Source organism: Rhinoderma darwinii, chromosome 3 (assembly GCF_050947455.1).
Source record: "Rhinoderma darwinii isolate aRhiDar2 chromosome 3, aRhiDar2.hap1, whole genome shotgun sequence".
NCBI lineage: Eukaryota > Metazoa > Chordata > Amphibia > Anura > Rhinodermatidae > Rhinoderma > Rhinoderma darwinii.
Genome location: NC_134689.1, coordinates 430,778,575 through 430,805,313, shown reverse-complemented (window position 1 = coordinate 430,805,313; position 26,739 = coordinate 430,778,575). Strand labels below are relative to the sequence as shown.

At 43.7% G+C, this 26,739-nt stretch overlaps 1 protein-coding gene across 1 annotated transcript in view; it reads left to right on the top strand.

Moving 5' to 3' along the window:
• The window catches only part of LOC142748476 (alpha-2,8-sialyltransferase 8F-like), a 116,256-nt gene that overhangs the window by 52,559 nt on the left and 36,958 nt on the right, over positions 1–26,739 (top strand). The window contains exon 4 of the mRNA XM_075855566.1: positions 25,966–26,110. Within this exon, the coding sequence (XP_075711681.1) occupies positions 25,966–26,110 (145 nt within the window). The remainder of the gene's footprint in view (positions 1–25,965; positions 26,111–26,739) is intronic.

Sequence of the window (26,739 nt, the reverse complement as noted above, 5' to 3'; positions counted from 1 at the left end):
AGATACAATTGACACTGGGACATACCACTTGATGCCCAGGACAGCGGGACACCTCCCAAAATCCGGGACTGTCCCGCTGAATCCGGGACAGTTGGGAGATATGCTAAATGTGTTGTAGTATATCATGATTTTTACAGGCTCTGCCTCCATCAGGGCTTTATAGGAGCACAAAGATGCCTGCCATAACAACCATCAGCACCCCGCAATTGTGTTGCGGGGTGGGCAATGGGCTGTAAGAGGGGGACGCCTCCCTCTTTCTAACCGCTTAGATGCCGCAGTCACTATTAAATGCGACATCTAAAGGGTTAAACGAGCGGGATCGCGCTTGTTGCTGTAAAGTGTTAGCTGTTTTATACAGCCGATATCCGCTTAGTATGGAGCGGCTCAGCCGTGTGTCCACATTATACTTCCCCTTGCCGGCCATGACATAAGTAAACATCAAATGTCGGCCAGGGGTTAAAATAGATTATATAAGGATGCTACATCTGTACTTGTCAAATCTCTCTCACTGGAGCACCGGGAGTAAAGTGTGAGGGTCATCTGCATTTATTGGCTCCAAAGGCTGTAACGTGTCCTGCTAAAAAGTACGTCATGTAATGTAAACAACCAGTACATATCACACACTCATGTATATATATATATATATATATATACACAGCACACATATATGGTCACACACACATATATATATATATATATATATATATATATATATATATATATATATATGTGTATATATATATATATATATATACAGCCACATGTATAGTCACACACATATACACACTTCGAGATATAAAAAAAAGTTTACTTTTCTTTTTTATGGCTTATGGCTTCATTATTCATTGAATAATCTTTATGAGTGTAATCAGATGGTGAAGGTTTATGACCGTATAATATAATGCACACTTTATTACTGGCCACCCAGCCAAGTCCGTTTGTACATTTCATGGCCCTGAGCCTTTCTGGAGAACGTCTCCTGTCTCACGCCTTTTTTATGTAGAGAGGCTGCCATACCGAACTGGTGACTGTATATTTTAAAACATGTGAGAATCTAAATATATTACTATGTAGTATATTAATGAGCAAAAGCAGGGGATAATAGTTAGTGTTTGTGACCGGTGGGAGCCACCACAATCACACAAGCCGTCGGGCACCTTTCCACCTCAATAACCAAAATACACTATGGATGGAGGTTATTCACAGTTTTATTATATAGAAGTCCCAACCATAAATCTGTAAGGCATTTTTATAATTCAGCTACATTTTAGGGTCATCATAACACCACCATACAGTGCTCAAATAATACCACTATACAAAGCCGAAATAATTCCACCATACAGTGCTCAAATAATACCATCATAGAGTGCTAGGCTACCAACATACAGTGCTCAAATAATACCAACCTACAGTACTCAAATATTACCAACCTACAGTGCTCAAATAATACCACCATACAGTGCTCAAATAATACCAATATACAGTGCTCAAATAATACCAATATACAATGCTCAAATAATACCAATATACAATGCTCAAATAATATCAACATACAGTGCTCAAATAATACCAATATACAGCGCTCAAATAATACCAATATACAATGCTCAAATAATATCACCATACAGTGACTGAATACTACCACCATAAAGTGACTGAATAATACCGCCATACACTGACTGAATAATACTACCATACAGTGACTGAATAATACCCCCATACAGTGACTGAATAATACTACCATACAGTGACTGAATAATACCCCCATACAGTGACTGAATAATACTACCATACAGTGACTTAATAATACCACCATACACTGACTATATAATACAACCATACACTGACTGAATAATACCACCATAAAGTGACTTAATAATACTACCATACAGTGACTGAATAATACCACCATACAGTGACTGAATAATACCACCATACAGTGACTAAATAATAACACCATACAGTGACTGAGTAATACCTCCATACAGTAACTGAATAATACCACTATACAGTGACTGAATAATACCACCATACAGTGACTGAATAATACCACCATACAGAGAATGAATAATACCACCATACAGTGACTGAATAATACCACCATACAGTGACTGAATAATACCACCATACAGTGACTGAATAATACCTTTATACAGTGACTGAATAATACCACCATACAGTGACTGAATAATACCACCATACACTGACTGAATAAAACCTCCATACAGTGACTGAATAATACCACCATACAATGACTGATTAGTATTTCCATACAGTGACTGAATAATACCACCATACAGTGATTGAATAAAACCTCCATACAGTGATTAAATAATACCACCATACAGAGACTGAATAATACCTCCATACAGTGACTGAATAATACCACCATACAGTAACTAAATAATACCTCCATACAGTGACTGAATAATACCACCATACAGTGACTGAATAGTACCACCATACACTGACTGAATAATACCTCCATACAGTGACTGAATAATATCACCATACACTGACTGAATAATACCACCATACAATGACTGAATAATACCACCATACAATGACTGAATTATACCACCATACAATGACTGATTAATACCTCCATACAGTGACTGAATAATACTGTCATACAGTGAATAATATCACCATACAGTGAGTGAATAATATCACCATACAGTGACTGAATAATAGCTCCATACAGAGACTGAATAATAGCTCCATACAGTGACTGAATAATACCAACATATAGTGACTGAATAATACCTTCATACAGTGCTCAAATAAAAGCTCCATACATAAAGTAAAGCATACTAATAACAGTGCAATACAATAGGTAACTAATACTGCTTTACAATTAATATTTGTGATGGTAAAAAGACTCAAAGACCAGGCCACCATCTTGCTTTTTAATGCTATGCCAGACATTAGACTTCTTGGAAGCACATCCACCTTAAACGCTCCTCCTCCACAAAATCCATTCATTGATCCCAAAAGTATAAAAAGAGAAAATAAGTATTCATAATCTACTCCACAAAGGACCTTAGCAATAGCACCTGGCTCTTGTTGTCTGATGCTTGGCACTTGTCATGGTGGCAAGTGCCCCCAAATAGTCAAGCCAAATTAAATTCATGAAGCACCGGTGAAAGGCTTAGGGCAGGCAGGTATCTCTCTGCTCTGCTATCTACTAGCACCACTGTAGCTCCCTGAAGGAGCGGAATCCCCCTGTGACAGGAGATTCCACTCCTGGACGGAGTGCTTGATGTCTCTGTCCATATATGGACAGTGACATCAGGGCCAACTCTAGAAGCGGAATCCCCGTCCACAGCGTTACTGACATGGTGGCCGGTGATTCGGCTCCAGGAGAAGGAGGAGGTGGGGGATTATGGCACTGTCTAAAGGGAGGCTGTATGCCACAATCTACAGGGGGGCACTATCTACAAGGAGGGACTGTGTGTGGCAGCCAGGGGAGGGGACATTATACTGTGTGGAGGCCACTAACTGGATATTATACTGTGTTGGGGCACTACAGGGGGCAATATACTGTGTGTGGCACTTATGGGGGCGTAATACTGTGTGGGCACAATAAGAGATCAAAATACTGTGTCCTTGAAGGGGTTATAATATATTATTAAATATTCTTATTATACTGTATGGGGCCCACTAAAGTGGCATTATACAGTGTGGGCACTATATAGGGTATTATACTGTAGGGGGCATTATACTTTTTTATGGGGCATTTTTTTTAAGATGGGAATGGTGCTGTAAAGGATCTGCCAGACACAGCTTCTGTGTCGACGCCCATGGGTAATCAGTCTGCACCTGCTCCTAAGTCTGAGAGAGTGACACGATCTTCTACCAGTCAGGCTGAGAGGCTGAGGAGTGGGAGAGCCTATCACAGCCGGGCCAGACGGAGCTAGCTCCCGCCCTCTGTCTATTTATACCTGAATTTTCTTCTCCTCCTTTGCCTGTGATTCTTTTCTGTTTCCTGGCTCTGCTGCTCCTGCTATGATTATTGACCTTGCTTAATTTTTGACCCTGGCTTTACTGACTATGCTCCTGCTCTGCGATTTGTACCTCGTGCACTCCTGGTTGGACTCGGCTCGTTCACTACTCTTGTTGCTCACTGTGTTGCCGTGGGCAACTGCCCCATTTCCCTTAGCTTCTGTGTACCCTTGTCTGTCTGTTTGTCGTGCACGTATTGAGCGTAGGGACCGTCGCCCAGTTGTACGCCGTCGCCTAGGACGGGCCGTTGCAAGTAGGCAGGGACTGAGTGGTGGGTAGGTTAGGGCTCATCTGTCTGTCTCCCTACCCCGTCATTACATAATCAAAGGCCCATATACCTTTTCTACCCTGATCCCTGACACAACTATGGACCCCCTTGAGACCCTGGCTCAGCAAATGCAGGGCCTCTCCCTACAGGTCCAAGCCCTGGCTCAGAAGGGCAACCAGCATGATGCTACCCTGGTAGTGCCCCCCACCTCACCTCTTGAACCCCACCTCAAGTTGCCTGACCGGTTCTCAGGGGACCGGAAGACTTTTTTCTCCTTTCGGGAGAGTTGTAGGCTCTATTTCCGTTTAAAGCCCCACTCCTCAGGTTCTGAGAGCCAGCGAGTGGGTATAATTATGTCCCGGCTCCAGGACGGGCCCCAAGAATGGGCCTTCTCCTTGGCTCCTGACGCCCCTGAACTTTCCTCCGTTGATCTTTTCTTTTCTGCTCTCGGACTCATTTATGACGAGACTGACAGGACTGCCTTTGCCTAAAGTCAGCTGGTGAACTTACGTCAGGGTAAGAGACCCGTTGAGGAGTACTGTTCTGACTTTAGGAAGTGGTGTGTAGCTTCTCAGTGGAATGACCCTGCCTTGAGGTGCCAGTTTAGATTGGGTCTGTCGAACGCCCTGAAAACCTGTTAGTTAGCTATCCCTCTTCTGACTCCGTAGATCAGGTTATGGCTTTAGCGGTACGTCTTGACCGACGTCTCAGGGAACGATGACTGGAACGTTTTTGTGCCTTCCCCTCTGACCCCCCCATGATGGCTCCCGAGGTTCCGTTGCTTCATTCTTCCACGGAAAACTCGGATGAACCTATGCAACTCGGGGCCTCCGTCTCTCCCCAAACAATGTAGAGAGTTCCGCAGGAAGAATGGTCTCTGCTTCTACTGTGGGGATGACAAGTATCAAGTGAACAACTGACCTAGGCGTAAGAATAAGCAGCCGGAAGAACTTCAGGGAGGTAATTTGGGCGCACAGGTATTTCCCGTATATATGAAACCTAATAAGATCTTGCTTCCCTTTCAGGTCTCTTTTGAGGGTAGGTCTGCCACCGGCAGTGCCTTCGTGGATTCAGGGTCTTCTGCTAATATTATGTCTGTGGAATTTGCTATGTCTCTAGCTATGCCATTGATTGACTTGCCTAAACCTGTCCCGGTAGTGGGTATGGACTCCACTCCTCTTGCTAATGGTTATTTTACACAGCATACCCCTGTTTTTGAACTCCTTGTTGGCTCCATGCATTTGGAGCAATGCTCTGTACTGTTGATGCAGGGATTTGGTTTTAGGCCTTCCCTGGTTGCAGATGCATAATCCCACGTTTAACTGGAATACTGGGGATCTTACCAAATGGGGTAATGAATGCATGACGTCATGTTTTTCTGTTAATTTTATCTCTCTCCCTGAGGAGGTGAACACTCTACCTGAGTTTATTCAGGACTTCGCTGATGTTTTTTCTAAAAAGGCCTCAGAAGTGTTACCTCCTCATAGAGAATTTGATTGCACAATCGATTTGGTACCAGGAGCTAAGCTCCCTAAGGGTAGGATATTTAATCTCTCTTGTCCCGAACGTGAAGCCATGAGAGAGTATATCCAGGAATGCCTGGCCAAGGGTTACATTCGCCCCTCTACTTCTCCGGTAGGTGCTGGCTTCTTCTTCGTAGGGAAGAAGGATGGTGGTCTTAGGCCGTGCATTGACTATCGAAACTTGAATAAGGTCACTGTAAGGAACCAGTATCCCCTTCCTTTGATTCCTGATCTCTTCAATCAGGTTCAGGGGGCCCAATGGTACTCTAAGTTTGATCTACGGGGGGCTTATTACCTTATCCGCATCAAAGAGGGGGATGAGTGAAAGACTGCGTTTAACACGCCCGAAGGTCATTTCGAATACCTCGTCATGCCCTTTGGGTTGTGTAATGCTCCCGCGGTCTTCCAGAATTTCATAAATGAGATTTTGAGAGATTACCTGGGGGTATTTCTTGTTGTGTACCTTGATGACATAGTTGTGTTTTCCAAGGACTGGTCCTCTCACATTGAGCATGTCAGGAAGGTGCTCCAGGCCCTTCGGGAAAACAAACTGTTTGCGAAGACCGAAAAATGTGTGTTTGGGGTGCAGGAAATACCATTTTTGGGTCAAATCCTCACTCCTCATGAATTCCGCATGGACCCTGCCAAGGTTCAGGCTGTGACGGAATGGGTCCAACCTGCCTCCCTGAAGGCGTTACAGTGCTTCCTGGGGTTTGCTAATTATTACAGGAGATTTATTGCTAACTTCTCGGTCATCGCTAAGCCTCTTACGGATCTTACTCGCAAAGGTGCTGACCTCCTCCGCTGGCCTCCAGAGGTGGTCCAGCCTTTTGAGGTCCTTAAAGAGGCTCTGTCACCAGATTTTGCAACCCCTATCTGCTATTGCATCAGATAGGTGCTGCAATGTAGATTACAGTAACGTTTTATTTTAAAAAAACGAGCATTTTTGGCCAAGTTATGACCATTTTTGTATTTATGCAAATGAGGCTTGCAAAAGTACAACTGCGCGTGTTTACAGTAAAAGTCCAAGTGAGCGTGTATTGTGTGCGTACATCGGGGCGTTTTTACTTCTTTTACTAGCTGGGCGTTAGGAATGGGAGTGTATGATGCTGACAAATCAGCATCATCCACTTTTGTTCGTTAACACCCAGCTTCTGGCAGTGCAGACACAGCGTGTTCTCGAGAGATCAAGCTGTGACGTCACTCACTTCCTGCCCCAGGTCCTGCATCGTGTCGGCCACATCGGCACCAGAGGCTACATTTGATTCTGCAGCAGCATCAGCGTTTGCAGGTAAGTAGCTACATCGACTTACCTGCAAACGCCGATGCTGCTGCAAAATCAACTGTAGCCTCTGGTGCCGATGTGTCCTCGCTCGTCCGACATGATGCAGGACCTGGGGCAGGAAGTGAGTGACGACACAGCATGATCTCTCGAGAACACGCTGTGTCTGCACTGCCAGAAGCTGGGCATTCTGAAGAGAAGTGGATGATACTTCTCGTCAGAACGCCCAGCTAGTAAAAGTAGTAAACACGCCCAGATGTAACACACATAATACACGCTCAGTTGGACTTTTACTTTAAACACGCCCACTTGGACTTTTGCAAGCCTCATTTTCATAAATACAAAAATTGTCATAGCTTGGCCAAAAATGCTCGTTTTTAAAAAATAAAAACGTTACTCTTATCTACATTGCAGCGCCGATCTGCTGCAATAGCAGATAGGGGTTGAAAAATCTGGTGACAGAGCCTCTTTAAGAAGTGCTTTATCTCGGCCGCTGTGCTGATTCAGCCTAACCAAATGGAGCCATTCATCGTGGAGGTTGACGCCTCCGAGGTGGGAGTGGGTGCTGTCTTGTCCCAGGGTACCAGGTCCCTCACCCATCTCCGTCCCTGTGCCTACTTCTCCAGGAAGTTCTCGCCCACTGAGAGTAACTATGATATTGGCAACCGCGAACTCTTAGCCATTAAATGGGCATTTGAAGAGTGGCGCCACTACCTGGAGGGGGCTAGGCACCAGATAACGGTCCTTACCGACCACAAGAATCTGGTTTTCTTAGAATCGGCCCGGAGGCTAAACCCGAGACAAGCTCGATGGGCGTTATATTTTACTAGATTCAACTTTTTGGTCCCCTATAGGGCTGGGTCTAAAAATATTAAGGCTGATGCACTGTCGCGTAGCTTCATGGCCAGCCCTCCTTCGGAGGAAGATCCTGCATGTGTTTTGCCTCCAGGTATAATCATTTCCTCTGTTGATTCTGACTTAGTCTCCGAAATTGCGGCTGATCAAGGTTCAGCTCCCGGGAACCTTCCTGAGAACCAGCTGTTTGTTCCCCTTCAATTCCGGCTAAGGGTACTCAGGGAACATCATGACTCTGCACTATCTGGCCATCCAGGCATCCTGGGTACCAAGCATCTCTTTGCCAGAAACTACTGGTGGCCTGGGTTGCCTAAAGACGTTAAGGCCTACGTCACCGCTTGTGAAGTTTGTGCTAGGTCCAAGACTCCCAGGTCCCGACCAGTGGGCTTACTATGTTCTTTGCCTATTCCCCAGAGACCATGGACCCATATCTCCATGGATTTCATCACCGATTTGCCTCCATCTCAAGGCAAGTCTGTGGTGTGGGTTGTAGTAGACCGCTTCAGTAAGATGTGCCACTTTGTGCCCCTCAAGAAACTACCCAATGCTAAGACGTTAGCTACCTTGTTTGTCAAACACATCCTGCGTCTCCATGGGGTCCCTGTCAATATTGTTTCTGACAGAGGGGTACAATTTGTTTCATTGTTTTGGAGAGCCTTCTGTAAAAAGTTGGAGATTGATCTGTCCTTCTCCTCTGCCTTCCGTCCTGAAACTAATGGCCAAACTGAGAGGACTAATCAGTCTCTAGAACAATATTTAAGGTGTTTTATCTCTGACTGTCCATATGATTGGGTCTCATTCATTCCCCTCGCCGAATTTTCCCTTAATAACCGGGTCAGTAACTCGTCAGGGGTCTCCCCCTTTTTCTGTAATTTTGGGTTTAATCCACGGTTCTCCTCCGTTTCACCTGGTAGTTCCAACAATCCTGAGGTAGATGTCGTTCATCAGGAACTGTGCACAGTCTGGGCCCAGGTTTAGAAGAACCTAGAGGCGTCCCAGAGCATACAAGAGACTCAGGCAGATAGAAGACGTTCTGCTAACCCCTGTGGTCGGGGATCTAACGTTCTGTGGTCGGGGATCTGGTGTGGCTATCTTCTAAAAATTTGCGCCTTAAAGTCCCGTCCAAAAAATTTGCTCCCCGATATATAGGGCCGTACAAGGTCTTTGAAGTCCTTAACCCTGTCTCCTTCTGACTGGAGTTACCCCCGTCTTTTTGAGTACATGACGTGTTTCATGCCTCCCTCCTTAAACGCCTCTCCCCGTCCTTGGCTCCCTCGAGGAAACCTCCGGTCCCTGTTCTCACCCCTGAAGGGGTAGAATTTGAGGTGGCCAAGATTGTGGACAGCAGGATGGTCCAAGGCTCCCTCCAGACCTGGTCCATTGGAGAGGATACGGGCCTGAGGAGAGGACTTGGGTACCCGCCCGGGATGTTCACGCTGGGGTATTGCTCAGGAGGTTCCATCTTCGCTTCCCCAATAAGCCAGGTCCACCTAGAAAGGGTCCAGTGGCCCCTCTTAAAAGGGGGGGCACTGTAAAGGATCTGCCAGACACAGTTTCTGTGTCGACGCCCGTGGGTAATCAGTCTGCACCTGCTCCTAAGTCTGAGAGAGTGACACGATCTTCTACCAGTCAGGCTGGGAGGCTGAGGAGTGGGAGAGCCTATCACAGACTGGCCAGACGGAGCTAGCTCCCGCCCTCTGTCTATTTATACCTACATTTCCTGCTCCTCCTTTGCCTGTGATTCTTTTCTGTTTCCTGGCTCTGCTGCTCCTGCTATGATTATTAACCTTGCTTCATTTTTGACCCTGGCTTTACTGACTACGCTCCTGCTCTGCGATTTGTACCTCGTACACTCGTGGTTTGACTCGGCTCGTTCACTACTCTTGTTACTCACTGTGTTGCCGTGGGCAACTGCCCCATTTCCCTTAGCTTCTGTGTACCCTTGTCTGTCGTGCACTTATTGAGCGTAGGGATCGTCGCCCAGTTGTACGCCGTCGCCTAGGACGGGCCGTTGCAAGTAGGCAGGGACTGAGTGGCTGGTAGATTAGGGCTCACCTGTCTGTCTCTCTACCCCGTCATTACAGGTGCGGTGAAAGATAATTTTGCACAGGGCACCATCTATTCTAAGGCCGGCCTTGAGTGTAGCTACATAGGAAGCAGTGGCGTAACTACTGCCGTAGCATGGGGGGGCCCGTGTCGCCCGCCGGCACGGGCCCCGACCATGGCCGGAGGCTCCGCTAGCAGCCGCTATGGCTGCTACAGCGCGACGCCACTGAACACTACGGCAGAGCAGGGAGGTATCTCCCCGCTCTGCCATTAAACAAAAGACATGTATCCCCTATCCACAGGATAGGGGATACATGTGTGATCGCTGGCAGCGATAGGGAGAACGGGGGACTGAAAGTCCCCTGAAGTACTCCACCACAAACCTCGGACTTCCGGGGTCTGTGTCGGCAGCTCCGTAGAAATGAATGGAGCGCCGGTCGCGCTTGTGCGCATGCGTGACCAGCGCTCCATTCATTTTTAGTGAGCTGCGCAGACGCCGGAAGTCAGAGGTTAGTCATGGAGAACTTGGGGGACTTTCGGTCCCCCGTTCTCCCTATCGCTGCCAGCGATCACACATGTATCCCCTATCCTGTGGATAGGGGATACATGTCTTTTGTCGGACACGCTGTAGGTCGCATTTTTTTGGGGAGGGGGGACGCTGTATGGCGTTCCCTACAGGGGGGAGGACGCTGTATGGCGTTCCCTACAGGGGGGGATTCACGCTGTATGGCGTTCCCTATGGGGGGGCGCTGTATGGCGTTCTCTACAGGGGGGGGGGGCGCTGTATGGCGTACCCTACAGGGGGGGGCGCTGTATGACGTTCCCTACAGGGGGGGGGGGGGGGCGCTGTATGGTGTTCCCTACAGGGGGGGGGGGCGCTGTATGGCGTTCCCTACAGGGGGGGCTCAGTATGGTGTTCTCTACAGGGGGGGGGCTGTATGGAGTTACCTACAGGGGGGGCTGTATGCCATACAGCCCCCCCTTGTAGGGAACGCCATACAGCCCCCCCTGTAGGGAACGCCATACAGCCCCCCCTGTAGAGAACGCCATACTGCCCCCCCCTGTAGGGAACGCCATGCAGCCCCCCCTGTAGGGAACACCATACAGCCCCCCCTGTAGGGAACGCCATACAGCCCCCTTGTAGGGAACGCCATACAGCCCCCCCTGTAGAGAACGCCATACAGCCCCCCCTGTAGGGAATGCCATACACCCCCCCTGTAGGGAACGCCATACAGCGTCGTCCCCCCTGTAGGGAACGCCATACAGTCCCCCTGTAGGGAACGCCATACAGCCACCCCTCTAGGGAACGCCATACAGCCCCCCTCTAGGGAACGCCATACAGCCCCCCCTGTAGGGAACGCCATACAGACCCCCCCTGTAGATCACGCCATACAGCCCCCTCTGTAGATAACGCCATACAGCCCCCTCTGTAGATAACACCATACAGCCCCCTGTAGATAACGCCATACAGCCCCCACTGTAGATAACGCCATACAGCCCCCTCTGTAGATAACGCTATACAGCCCCCTCTGTAGATAACGCCATACAGCCCCCACTGTAGATAACGCCATACAGCCCCCTCTGTAGATAACGCTATACAGCCCCCACTGTAGATAACCCCATACAGCCCCCTCTGTAGATAACGCCATACAGCCCCCTCTGTAGATAACGCCATACAGCCCACTGTAGATAACCCCATACAGCCCCCACTGTAGATAACCCCATACAGCCCCCACTGTAGATAACGCCATACAGCCCCCTGTAGATAACGCCATACAGATCCCCTTGTAGATAACACCATACAGCCCCCTCTGTAGATATCTACAAAGGGGGCTGTATGGCGTTATCTACAGGGGGCTGTATAGCGTTATCTACAGAGGGGACTGTATGGCGTTCTCTACAGGGGGGGTTGTATGGTGTTCTCTACAGGGGGGGGCTGTAAAAAAGGCACTATCTACAAGGGGAGGGGGGGTTGTGTGACACCCAGGGGAGGGGGGGGCCCCAGTCAAAAGTTTGCTATGGGGCCCAGTCTTTCCTAGTTACGCCCCTGATAGGAAGTAGAGATTGACTGCACATTTAGGTCTACAGGTGATTTAAGAAGCTTTTTTTGTCACAAACGAGGACTTCAGTGCTATAAATGAGCAGCGGCACGGTGCGGTGGCACCTTTTATATAAATGTGAAGTTATTGTATGTGATAGTGGGGTGGGGATGGGGAGTACAACACATCTTGTGGGAGGATTCAGCAAATACCAAAAACTAGGCCTGAAAAATTAAATTTTGGGGGAAAATGGGTCAAAGACAAGTCATTTCTCCAAAATCATGATCATAGGGGGCGCTATAAGATATTTACAAAATACCTCTAACAGTGTCCCTTATAAGATAAGATATTATCACTGAGTCATGATGACCAAGGCTCCTATAACGACTAAGTAATCAATGGGACGTGACATTGACAGGATACTCACTTTGTGTTTCCTCTCTTTGCTGCCCGTGGAAACCTTCCATTATGTCAGTAAAGTGATTAAAATATAACTACGATGCTGTTTGCTTTAGAAGATATCTGTGCCTGAGCTGTCCACCAGAGATGAAGGTCTGATAAGGACATCACTAAGGGACAATATTGTGAAATAAAGGATCGTCTGTCAGAAATGTAATGTTTAACGGATTTTAACAACTCTAACGATATGTCCATACCTCCAATAAAACAGAGGAAAATTGGTCACGAAGGTGGACATAGATTTTTACTAAACCAAAGTTCTTGGAGAACTGTAAACCGATGCCATTCTGTCACTTTTTGTACACGCCGCCATCTAATTTCCCTATCTCACACATGATTCACGTGACCCGGCCGTTGGATTGTGGGGGGAAAAAATTGAGAACCTGGAGGAAAGCCTAAATTATATATGGAGAACATAAACACCATAGGGATGTTGACCAGGAGCTTAGGACTCCACTTAAAGTCTTGCTCCCGATGAAAACTCGGTCATCTTTTGGAAACAGGAAAGGGTTAAGGGTGGTGTAGACCCCATCCCACCTCTGGGTCCCGGACCCTACATGACCCCTTATAGAGCCATATATAGATAAGGTGAATGTGAATGCATGTGGCCCTTTCCACTTAAGTCTGTAGGATTTATGGAGACGGCCGAGCCAGTGACTTCTTTAGACATCAAAAGAGATATAAACACAAATGCATTGTGTCCCTCAAAATATTGCCATATGCATAGTACCCCAAATTATGGTGCTACACTTTGTGGCTGGTGGAGGCCCCAAGTCCCCAAGATGGTGGAAGCCCTGGGGCACGTGCTCCTTAAGAACCTCCTATTTTCTGGCCCCTTTGGAAAGACTCGTTGAGATCCATTTACACCATCCTGGAGATCTGGTAGACATCACTTAGGCCTGAACAGGCCGTGACAATGACATAGTATGGTCAACAGGCATCCAAGACTACGTTCAAGGCCTCAAGCACGCGGCATACTACGAAGTCGCAGGAGCTGTGTGTGCTGCCGTATGAAGTTCCATGCTGTGCCGCATTACGGAGGCTATTCTTCCCAATTCTTCCCTTCTTCTCATTAGAAGTTTATTAATGGCGTATCATGGAGGCTACAACTGTAATGTAACAATATGAATGAGGTCTAAGACACGCTTCTAATTGGCACTACTAGTGAACACGGAGAGTAAGTCTATTGCATATAAAGAGAGGGTGGTCACCAGTACAGGAGTTTATTGACCGTGATGAGAGAAGGAGACAACGGAATACATTGGGTTCGTGCGGAAAGTGGAGCAACTCTATTAGGTGTTGGGGCCCCTGTAGATTAGTCATTTATCAGTCTCATTACCATTAATCTACTGGGCATATGGAGTCTATTTTGTTAACTCCAGAAAACTACAGCTAAGCACTGCTATATTCTACATCATCAAATTGTCATGAGTTTAGGTTCAGCATAAACTATTCCGTATCCAAAAACTAATTATCCTATAAAGATACTGCCTCCTATATACAAGAATATAACTACTATACTACTGCCCCCTATATACAAGAATATAACTACTATAATACTGCCCCTATATACAAGGATATAACTACTATAATACTGCCCCTATATACAAGCATATAACTAGTATAATACTGCCCCCTATATACAAGACTATAACTACTATAATACTGCCCCTATATACAAGAATATAACTACTATAATACTGCTACCTACATACAAGAATATAACTACTATAATACTGCCCCCTATATACAAGAATATAACTACTATAATACTGCTCCTATATACAAGAATATAACTACTATAATACTGCCCCTATATACAAGAATATAACTACTATAATACTGCCCCTATATACAAGAATATTACTACTATAATACTGCCCCCTATATACCAGAATATAACTACTATAATACTGCCCCTATATACAAGAATATAACTACTATAATACTGCCCCTATATACAAGAATATAACTACTATAATACTGCCCCTATATACAAGAATATAACTACTATAATACTGCCCGCTATATACAAGAATATAACTACTATAATACTGCCCCTATATACAAGGATATAACTACTATAATACTGCCCCTATATACAAGAATATAACTACTATAATACTGCCCCCTATATACCAGAATATAACTACTATAATACTTCCCCTATATACAAGAATATAACTACTATAATACTGCCCCCTATATACAAGGATATAACTACTATAATACTGCCCCTATATACAAGAATATAACTACTATAACACTGCTCCCTTTATACAAGAATATAACTACTATAATACTGCCCCCTATATACAAGGATATAACCACTATAATACTGCCCCTATATACAAGAATATAACTACTATAATACTGCCCTCTATATACAAGAATATAACTACTATAATACTGCCCCTATATACAAGAATATAACTACTATAATACTGCTCCCTATATACAAGAATATAACTACTATAATACTACCTCCTATATACAAGAATATAACTACTATAATACTGCCCTCTATATACAAGAATATAACTACTATAATACTGCCTCCTATATACAAGAATATAACTACTATAATACTGCCCCCTATATACAAGGATATAACTACTATAATACTGCCCCTATATACAAGAATATAACTACTATAATACTGCCCCCTACATACAAGGATATAACCACTATAATACTGCCCCTATATACAAGAATATAACTACTATAATACTGCCCCCTATATACAAGGATATAACTACTATAATACTGCCCCTATATACAAGAATATAACTACTATAACACTGCTCCCTATATACAAGAATATAACTACTATAATACTGCCCCCCATATACAAGAATATAACTACTATAATACTGCTCCTATGTACAAGAATATGACTACTATAATACTGCTCCTATATACAAGAATATAACTACTATAATACTGCCCCCTATATACAAGAATATAACTACTATAATACTGCCCCTATATACAAGAATATAACTACTATAATACTGCCCCCTATATACAAGGATATAACTACTATAATACTGCCCCTATATACAAGAATATAACTACTATAACACTGCTCCCTATATACAAGAATATAACTATTATAATACTGCCCCCTATATACAAGGATATAACCACTATAATACTGCCCCTATATACAAGAATATAACTACTATAATACTGCCCTCTATATACAAGAATATAACTACTATAATACTGACCCTATATACAAGAATATAACTACTATAATACTGCTCCCTATATACAAGAATATAACTACTATAATACTGCCTCCTATATACAAGAATATAACTACTATAATACTGCCCTCTATATACAAAAATATAACTACTATAATACTGCCCCCTATGTACAAGAATATAACTACTATAATACTGCCCCCTATATACATGAATATAACTACTATAATACTGCCCCCTATATACAAGAATATATCTATTATAATACTGCCCCTATATACAAGAATATAACTACTATAATACTGCTCACTATATACAAGAATATAACTACTATAATACTGCTCTTAAAATACAAGAATATAACTACTATAATACTGCCCCCTATATACAAGAATATAACTACTATAATACTGCCCCTATATACAAGAATATAACTACTATAATACTGCCCCCTATATACAAGAATATAACTACTATAATACTGCCCCTATATACAGGAATATAACTACTATAATACTGCTCCTATATACAAGAATATAACTACTATAATACTACCCCCTATATACAAGAATATAACTACTATAATACTACTCCTATATACAAGAATATAACTACTATAATACTGCCCCTATATACAAGAATATAACTACTATAATACTGCTCCTATATACAAGAATATAACTACTATAATACTGATCCTATATACAAGAATATAACTACTATAATACTGCTCCTATATACAAGAATATAACTACTATAATACTGCTCCTATATACAAGAATATAACTACTATAATACTGCTCCTATATACAAGAATATAACTACTATATACTGCTCCTATATACAAGAATATAACTACTATAATACTGCTCCCTATATACAAGAATATAACAACTATAATACTGCCTCCTATATACAAGAATATAACTACTATAATACTAGCCCCTATATACAAGGATATAACTACTATAATACTGCCTCCTATATACAAGAATATAACTACTATAATACTAGCCCCTATAGATGTTCCATTTTTATTATAATATGGGGAGTACCTGTGTGTTAGGTATTAAAGGGAAGGGAAAGAGAAAAGATGTGGTCTAAACTAAATAGTAAAATAAGTAGCTTTATTAGATATGCATTAAAATAAATGTTAAAAGTCCATTGGTGCAAAACGGTATGTGTGAGTGACCCCCAAACTCACATACCTTGGCCTGAATGGGAAATAGATATTGAATGAGAGATGCCACTAAATAGAATATCAAGTGATTGCACTACCGCTGTTGAGCACTAGGTGGCACGTGTCACTGCACTGAACTGAGAAAAATAGCTCCCGATGAGACAATGGAATCAGTGATGATATGGACCAATAAATCAGCTAGTGAAGCTAGCCCGTGCTGGAAAGGTGTACCGATACCAACGGGCAGATGAGGGGACCGATGTGGCCCACCACAAGTTTAATTGAATAATTGGATTATTGGCCGCATACACACACAACGATGTGCTGCGTTATAAATCGGCAGCTAACTAGACTTGATTGGAGTGAGTGTGATGTAGGTGATTTCACTGTAAAGGATATAAGGTAATTCCACTGAATTTAATTGTAATGTACACATTATTGGATTGAGAATAATGAGATGGTTTGATAGTATAAATTGTAGTGACTCAAAATAATTGAGTTGGAATCCAATTCACAATTGAAGCAATATATAAGCTGAAGGAGTTTAAAGCTGCGCTGATGTGACAGCCAGCAGCTGTAGAAAGTTGGTAAATAGTATTGATACGAGCCGCGCTGTTAAAACAGCGAACAGCTAATAGGGCTCAGAGTTGACCCTACATTAAATGGGTGACCAGATGTAATCTGGCCACTTACACATTCAGCGTTATTGTTGCGTTTGTATTGGACAATTTATAGGTGCAGGCAAACCTAAACGCCGCTGTCTGCCTTGGAAGCAGCGAATTGGAAGGCGGCTGTGAGGTGTGCAGCTGTCAGCTGGATGTCAACCCAGACACGGTAAAGAGCAACCGTTCACTGGGTTTTGTCTTATACTGGAGCGGTTAGAGTAAATCCGCCCAGTAAACTCAGTGTGTGGACCGAGCTGATTAGTAGAGCAGTGAGGGTTCGGTTGTTTAGACCCCACAGACTCGCTACACCTCACCTATGGTCAGACTCGAGGATAGTGAATTGCAACCTCGGGGAGACTGTGCCTGGAGTTACCAGCCGTCAGACCATATCATGGTGGGAGGTGAGGGAGATATCCCAGCTGATCTAGATAAGACAGCGAGACACGCTAGCGGTATAGCGCAGTGAGACAGCTGACAGCTGTCAGCCGTATTGTGTGGCGTGATCTATTGAGAGCTGAACAGGGACAGCTCTGGCCATGTGTAGGCACCAAGGATAATGGATTGAAAACCCGACGCGCGTTTCGCCAGCATTCTGGCTTCTTCCAGGGGTGGGAGGCCGCCATTGAAGTGCCCTATAAATAGGGTCCTTCCTGATTGACAGTCTCAGAGACCAATCAGAGACCTCAGTCTCGACTGGTATGATATAGGTAGGATTCTCTATAAATTATTATGAGAAATTGCAAAAATTATTAGCAGGACACCATGACTGCAAAAAGCTATAACCAAATGATGGAAAAAGAAAGAAATAGGGAGGATATATATTTAAATTTTTACTTTCTAAAAAAGCTGTCATTTTAATTTTATTTTAAATTTAAAAAACAAAATGGATTGTATATTGAATGGCATGTAAATCCTATGATGGTAATAATGGTATACCTCGGACAGCGGAGAAGATGGAAAGTATATATATATATATATATGAATATAAAATGAGTGGCAGCACGAAAAGTATATACTAATATAAATCTATCACAGAAAACATCCGAAGCCAAAATTTTCATTGAGTCCAAATGGACTCACTGTTTTCATGTTGAAAATCCATTCGCTTTCCTTTTTCAAGAGTGCTTGATCTAAATTGCCCCTTCTGATGCCCATGCATATTTCACACAAGGCCCAGCCTTTGAGGGTTGTCCAGTTGGAATTGTGAACATTCCCGAAGTGTCTGGCTATGGGGGTTGGATTAAATGGCTTATTTTCGATCCTGAAGTCCTGCTCATTTTTTGCAAAATTGATTATGGAGTTAATATGCTCACGGATCCATATGCGCAGTTCTCTCTTGGTTTTCCCAATATATTTGAGACCGCATGGGCATTCGAGGCAATAAATTACTCCAGAGGTAGAGCATCTCATATGGTCAGAGATCCGATGGACGATACCAAAGGCATCTGTGAACTCTCGTTTGTCCACTAATACCCGACAGGCTCTGCACATTTTACAAGGGTAGAAACCAGGATTAAGTACTGGCCTATTCTTGCTTATTCTTGAAAAATGACTCTGGACCAGAACGTTTGAAATGGTCTTGCATTTTCTATATCCCAGAGAGACCCTACTGGTAAGAAGGTTATTGAGTACTGGGTCACTCAGTAAGATGTTCCAGTGACGGTTTAGAATGAGTGTCATTTCATCCCAACAGTCATTAAAATCAGTGACAAATCGTGGTTGAGACCGTTCTGTGTCAGTCTTTATTTTTGGGGTCAGCAGGGTTTCCCGATCTGTCCTCAGCGCCCAGTTGTAAGCTTTCTTGATGTTCCTTTTACTATAGTTCCTACATAACAGTCTGTTCTTCAACTCTGTTGCCCGAGTCTTAAAGAGCTGGAAGGTGGAACAGTTTCGTCTGAGCCTCAGGAATTCTCCCTTTGGAATGCCTCTGATGGTGTTAATGGAGTGAGCACTTGTGGCATCCAGAAGGCTATTAGTGGCTGTTTTTTTGCGATAAAGATCTGTCTCTATTATGCCCCGCTCGTTGGCAAAAAGCCTAACATCCAAAAAGGGAATGGACTGATGGTCATATGTTAAGGTCAATTTGAGGTTAAAGTTGTTGGTGTTCAACACCTCTACGAATTCTTCAAGTTCCCTAGAAGAGCCATTCCAGATGAGTAAAATGTCATCTATAAATCTGCGCCAGATATTGATCCTGGAGGTGAAATTCTCCATTTCGGGACAGAAAACGTGACATTCTTCCCACCAACCCAGATACAGGTTGGCAAAGGTGGGTGCCACCGCTGCTCCCATGGCTGTTCCTCGTAGTTGCAAATAAAACCTGCCATCGAAAAGGAAATAATTGTGTTTCAAAATAAACTTTAGTGCACGTAGGACAAAGTTCTTCCGAGATGGATTATAGCCCTCCTTTCTTTGCAGGAAAAATTCAACCGCTGCACAGCCTACCTTGTGATCTATGCTCGTATAGAGGGACTCCACGTCGCAAGTGGTGAGCCATTCATCCAACTCCAGGGAACTACCATTCAGGTCTTTGAGCACCTGCATGGTATCCCTGGTGTGGGAAGGTAACTGGTATACTAGTTCACGTAATTCTTCATCTAACCAATGGTTAAATTTTTCGGTCAGATTACCCACACCAGAGACAATCGGTCTCCCTGGGGGGTTGGTGGGGTTCTTGTGCACTTTTGGGAGGAGATAAAATGTTGCGATCCTAGGGTGCTGTACCTTCAAGAAATCCCTCTCTCGAGCAATAATGGCCCCTTCTTCAAAACCATCTTGGATCATCTCATTATATTCCTTTAAGAATTGTTCAGTTGGGTCGCCCCAGAGTGGACGATAACAGGCTTTATCTAGTAGTTGCTTCTTGGCTTCCAGTAGGTATTTTTCTTTGGACCAGATGACAACATTGCCCCCTTTATCTGAATTCTTAAAGACAACGTCTTCCCATTTACGTAATTCCTGGAGTGCCCGTTCTTCATCTGGACTGAGATTGTGAGAAAGCTGTTGCCCAGATAATGACAATAGATCCTGGGATACTAGGTCAACAAAGACTTTGATGGCCGGGCAACCTTCTAAGGAGGGCATAGTAAGAGTTTTGGACTTAACCTTCGATTTTTTATGAGAGGTGGTCAGAGAATCAAAAACACCTTCACATTGTTGGGTAGAATTTTCCAACAACAGTTCCTCTAGGTCTCCCAGTGTGTTTATTTCTACTTCTGAAAGACAATCCAAGTGAGCAGTGTTTGACTGTCCCCCATTAATGATCTTATTTGGTCTATTAAACATTTTTTGGTAGAACAGTTTCCGCCCAAAGAGGTGAAGATCCTTGATTACGGTAAATTTATTAAGCTTCGTGGTTAGACAAAAATTAAAGCCCTTTCTAAGGACTGATAGTTGGGGACCCGTGAGGATATGACTAGAGAGGTTGATGACTCTCAAACATTCCTCACTGGAATTTGTATTGCTATGAATCACTTTTTGTAGGGTCTCTGAGGTTCCTTCCTCCGTTGTTGTGAGCCCCTGAAACCCCACCTCCCTCTGTCCCGTAAAAAAGGCACCTCAGTGGTGGTGTTGTCAATGTTTCTATTGGGATTTCTACTCCTGCTGAATTGTCTACCCTGGGTTGACTGTGGATCTGTTTCCGAGTCTGATATATCTGTCCCATCTGTACCTGTGTCAGAAAACTCATGTGGGTCCAGTGTCTCTTTGTGAGTTTGTATGTTAGTAGGTCTCCCAGTTTGGAACCTCTGGGATTTTTTCTTACCCCAGTCATATATATCTCCTCTGGAGTAATCTCCCTTGTCTCGTGAAAATTTCTTCCTTTTCCGGTTTTTAATTTTAACTTCAACAGCATCTATATAATCTAATGTCTTTTTGAAAGCTTCTGCAAACGGTGTTGAGCCCTCATACTTCTCCAAGCTGGGTGTAAGTACTGCAAGGTCTTTCTCTACCAAATTAAGAATATGGGTTTCGTCCTCAATAAGTATGCCCATAAGTGTATTGGAACACACTGTAAGGGCTGATTCCCATTTCTCTTTGAGTCCTGGTTTGGACAGTTCGTATGAGGGAAAGAGTGGGATACGTAGGCCTCTTGAGACAAGGCCCTGCTCTAGGTATTGTTCCAGTGTTATTTTGGTCCAGGTGGATTGTACCTGCCTTATCTGAAGGTTTTTAAACTTTTTAATGAGATCGTCCATATGTAGCTCCATTGATTGCGTCTCCTGAGTGTAAGATCCGCTATCTGAAAAAATACTGCCAACATCCTCCTTTTGGCGTAACTGTCTCTGTTTAAGTTGGTCTATAATGCTCGTCTGAGCCATGGTGTCCTAAAAAGTTCATAAGTGGATATGGTGATCGAAAAGTGTCCAAGCAGGACACGGTAGTATATAGTAACTGGTGAAGATCACCTGTCTCACTAGAAAGAATAGGTCAGGAGGACCTATTTGTTGACCTAGTATCCCAGAATCTATTGTCATTATCTGGGCAACAGCTTTCTCACAATCTCAGTCCAGATGAAGAACGGGCACTCCAGGAATTACGTAAATGGGAAGACGTTGTCTTTAAGAATTCAGATAAAGGGGGCAATGTTGTCATCTGGTCCAAAGAAAAATACCTACTGGAAGCCAAGAAGCAACTACTAGATAAAGCCTGTTATCGTCCACTCTGGGGCGACCCAACTGAACAATTCTTAAAGGAATATAATGAGATGATCCAAGATGGTTTTGAAGAAGGGGCCATTATTGCTCGAGAGAGGGATTTCTTGAAGGTACAGCACCCTAGGATCGCAACATTTTATCTCCTCCCAAAAGTGCACAAGAACCCCACCAACCCCCCAGGGAGACCGATTGTCTCTGGTGTGGGTAATCTGACCGAAAAATTTAACCATTGGTTAGATGAAGAATTACGTGAACTAGTATACCAGTTACCTTCCCACACCAGGGATACCATGCAGGTGCTCAAAGACCTGAATGGTAGTTCCCTGGAGTTGGATGAATGGCTCACCACTTGCGACGTGGAGTCCCTCTATACGAGCATAGATCACAAGGTAGGCTGTGCAGCGGTTGAATTTTTCCTGCAAAGAAAGGAGGGCTATAATCCATCTCGGAAGAACTTTGTCCTACGTGCACTAAAGTTTATTTTGAAACACAATTATTTCCTTTTCGATGGCAGGTTTTATTTGCAACTACGAGGAACAGCCATGGGAGCAGCGGTGGCACCCACCTTTGCCAACCTGTATCTGGGTTGGTGGGAAGAATGTCACGTTTTCTGTCCCGAAATGGAGAATTTCACCTCCAGGATCAATATCTGGCGCAGATTTATAGATGACATTTTACTCATCTGGAATGGCTCTTCTAGGGAACTTGAAGAATTCGTAGAGGTGTTGAACACCAACAACTTTAACCTCAAATTGACCTTAACATATGACCATCAGTCCATTCCCTTTTTGGATGTTAGGCTTTTTGCCAACGAGCGGGGCATAATAGAGACAGATCTTTATCGCAAAAAAACAGCCACTAATAGCCTTCTGGATGCCACAAGTGCTCACTCCATTAACACCATCAGAGGCATTCCAAAGGGAGAATTCCTGAGGCTCAGACGAAACTGTTCCACCTTCCAGCTCTTTAAGACTCGGGCAACAGAGTTGAAGAACAGACTGTTATGTAGGAACTATAGTAAAAGGAACATCAAGAAAGCTTACAACTGGGCGCTGAGGACAGATCGGGAAACCCTGCTGACCCCAAAAATAAAGACTGACACAGAACGGTCTCAACCACGATTTGTCACTGATTTTAATGACTGTTGGGATGAAATGACACTCATTCTAAACCGTCACTGGAACATCTTACTGAGTGACCCAGTACTCAATAACCTTCTTACCAGTAGGGTCTCTCTGGGATATAGAAAATGCAAGACCATTTCAAACGTTCTGGTCCAGAGTCATTTTTCAAGAATAAGCAAGAATAGGCCAGTACTTAATCCTGGTTTCTACCCTTGTAAAATGTGCAGAGCCTGTCGGGTATTAGTGGACAAACGAGAGTTCACAGATGCCTTTGGTATCGTCCATCGGATCTCTGACCATATGAGATGCTCTACCTCTGGAGTAATTTATTGCCTCGAATGCCCATGCGGTCTCAAATATATTGGGAAAACCAAGAGAGAACTGCGCATATGGATCCGTGAGCATATTAACTCCATAATCAATTTTGCAAAAAATGAGCAGGACTTCAGGATCGAAAATAAGCCATTTAATCCAACCCCCATAGCCAGACACTTCGGGAATGTTCACAATTCCAACTGGACAACCCTCAAAGGCTGGGCCTTGTGTGAAATATGCATGGGCATCAGAAGGGGCAATTTAGATCAAGCACTCTTGAAAAAGGAAAGCGAATGGATTTTCAACATGAAAACAGTGAGTCCATTTGGACTCAATGAAAATTTTGGCTTCGGATGTTTTCTGTGATAGATTTATATTAGTATATACTTTTCGTGCTGCCACTCATTTTATATTCATATATATATATATATATACTTTCCATCTTCTCCGCTGTCCGAGGTATACCATTATTACCATCATAGGATTTACATGCCATTCAATATACAATCCATTTTGTTTTTTAAATTTAAAATAAAATTAAAATGACAGCTTTTTTAGAAAGTAAAAATTTAAATATATATCCTCCCTATTTCTTTCTTTTTCCATCATTTGGTTATAGCTTTTTGCAGTCATGGTGTCCTGCTAATAATTTTTGCAATTTCTCATAATAATTTATAGAGAATCCTACCTATATCATACCAGTCGAGACTGAGGTCTCTGATTGGTCTCTGAGACTGTCAATCAGGAAGGACCCTATTTATAGGGCACTTCAATGGCGGCCTCCCACCCCTGGAAGAAGCCAGAATGCTGGCGAAACGCGCGTCGGGTTTTCAATCCATTATCCTTGGTGCCTACACATGGCCAGAGCTGTCCCTGTTCAGCTCTCAATAGATCACGCCACACAATACGGCTGACAGCTGTCAGCTGTCTCACTGCGCTATACCGCTAGCGTGTCTCGCTGTCTTATCTAGATCAGCTGGGATATCTCCCTCACCTCCCACCATGATATGGTCTGACGGCTGGTAACTCCAGGCACAGTCTCCCCGAGGTTGCAATTCACTATCCTCGAGTCTGACCATAGGTGAGGTGTAGCGAGTCTGTGGGGTCTAAACAACCGAACCCTCACTGCTCTACTAATCAGCTCGGTCCACACACTGAGTTTACTGGGCGGATTTACTCTAACCGCTCCAGTATAAGACAAAACCCAGTGAACGGTTGCTCTTTACCGTGTCTGGGTTGACATCCAGCTGACAGCTGCACACCTCACAGCCGCCTTCCAATTCGCTGCTTCCAAGGCAGACAGCGGCGTTTAGGTTTGCCTGCACCTATAAATTGTCCAATACAAACGCAACAATAACGCTGAATGTGCAAGTGGCCAGATTACATCTGGTCACCCATTTAATGTAGGGTCAACTCTGAGCCCTATTAGCTGTTCGCTGTTTTAACAGCGCGGCTCGTATCAATACTATTTACCAACTTTCTACAGCTGCTGGCTGTCACATCAGCGCAGCTTTAAACTCCTTCAGCTTATATATTGCTTCAATTGTGAATTGGATTCCAACTCAATTATTTTGAGTCACTACAATTTATACTATCAAACCATCTCATTATTCTCAATCCAATAATGTGTACATTACAATTAAATTCAGTGGAATTACCTTATATCCTTTACAGTGAAATCACCTACATCACACTCACTCCAATCAAGTCTAGTTAGCTGCCGATTTATAACGCAGCACATCGTTGTGTGTGTATGCGGCCAATAATCCAATTATTCAATTAAACTTGTGGTGGGCCACATCGGTCCCCTCATCTGCCCGTTGGTATCGGTACACCTTTCCAGCACGGGCTAGCTTCACTAGCTGATTTATTGGTCCATATCATCACTGATTCCATTGTCTCATCGGGAGCTATTTTTCTCAGTTCAGTGCAGTGACACGTGCCACCTAGTGCTCAACAGCGGTAGTGCAATCACTTGATATTCTATTTAGTGGCATCTCTCATTCAATATCTATTTCCCATTCAGGCCAAGGTATGTGAGTTTGGGGGTCACTCACACATACCGTTTTGCACCAATGGACTTTTAACATTTATTTTAATGCATATCTAATAAAGCTACTTATTTTACTATTTAGTTTAGACCACATCTTTTCTCTTTCCCTTCCCTTTAATACTCAGCAATATACGGTGGTGTACACCCATGTGGTCCTCCTGACCTATTCTTTCTAGTGAGACAGGTGATCTTCACCAGTTACTGTACCTGTGTGTTATAATGGCAGGCGGGTCGCTTTATCCTCTGTACGTCGCTGTTCTCACCTCTAGTTAATGTCCTCACAGGTCCCAGTTCAAGAAGTGCTGCAATGCGTCCCATACGCTGATGCTGACCCAGGAGAACACTGCGGTTGGACACACTATTCAGTATGATGGAGAAAAAAAACGAAGCAGAAATGTCACGGAGAGTCTCCTCCACCTATTTCCAAAAGTACGTTTACAAGGCGTTCCTGTATAGACGTAACCCATGCTACTTTTTATAATGTGGTAATATTCACCCGCACATGCCGAGGGGCGCTTGTGTTATATACACAGACACATATACAAGCACACCTACACACGCATTATATATATATATATATATATATATATCCCACCTTGTCGTGGCAGGTGGGCTCACACAATTTGATCAAAATATGCGCTAAGTACCTCCCTATTGTAAGTAGATTTAGCAGTAATGCATATTTATTTAGTGACTTAGGTGGCATTAGTTTTCGCATAGTGCTGTCGCCATTTTCTTATGTACTATATATATATATATATATACACACGCACATGTCCTGCTTTCTACTGCCGTGCTCGTGACCTCCGTTCATGACCTCCTATCTTCCACCTCTTTCTCGTTCCCACTACTGCTTTCTTGGGTTGTTGTCATTACACACGCATGACTCTTGTTTCGTAACGCCCAGCGTGCCCCAGTACTGTCCAGCCAATGCCCAGGTGGCACAATCTACTTGCAGACCCTTCCCCCATCTTTCTTTGTCTTAGCTTTTAGACCCCCTTGGTATCAGTATCTGCATAGGTATTCTTCCTTTTTGAACCTCTGACTGTATCTATCTG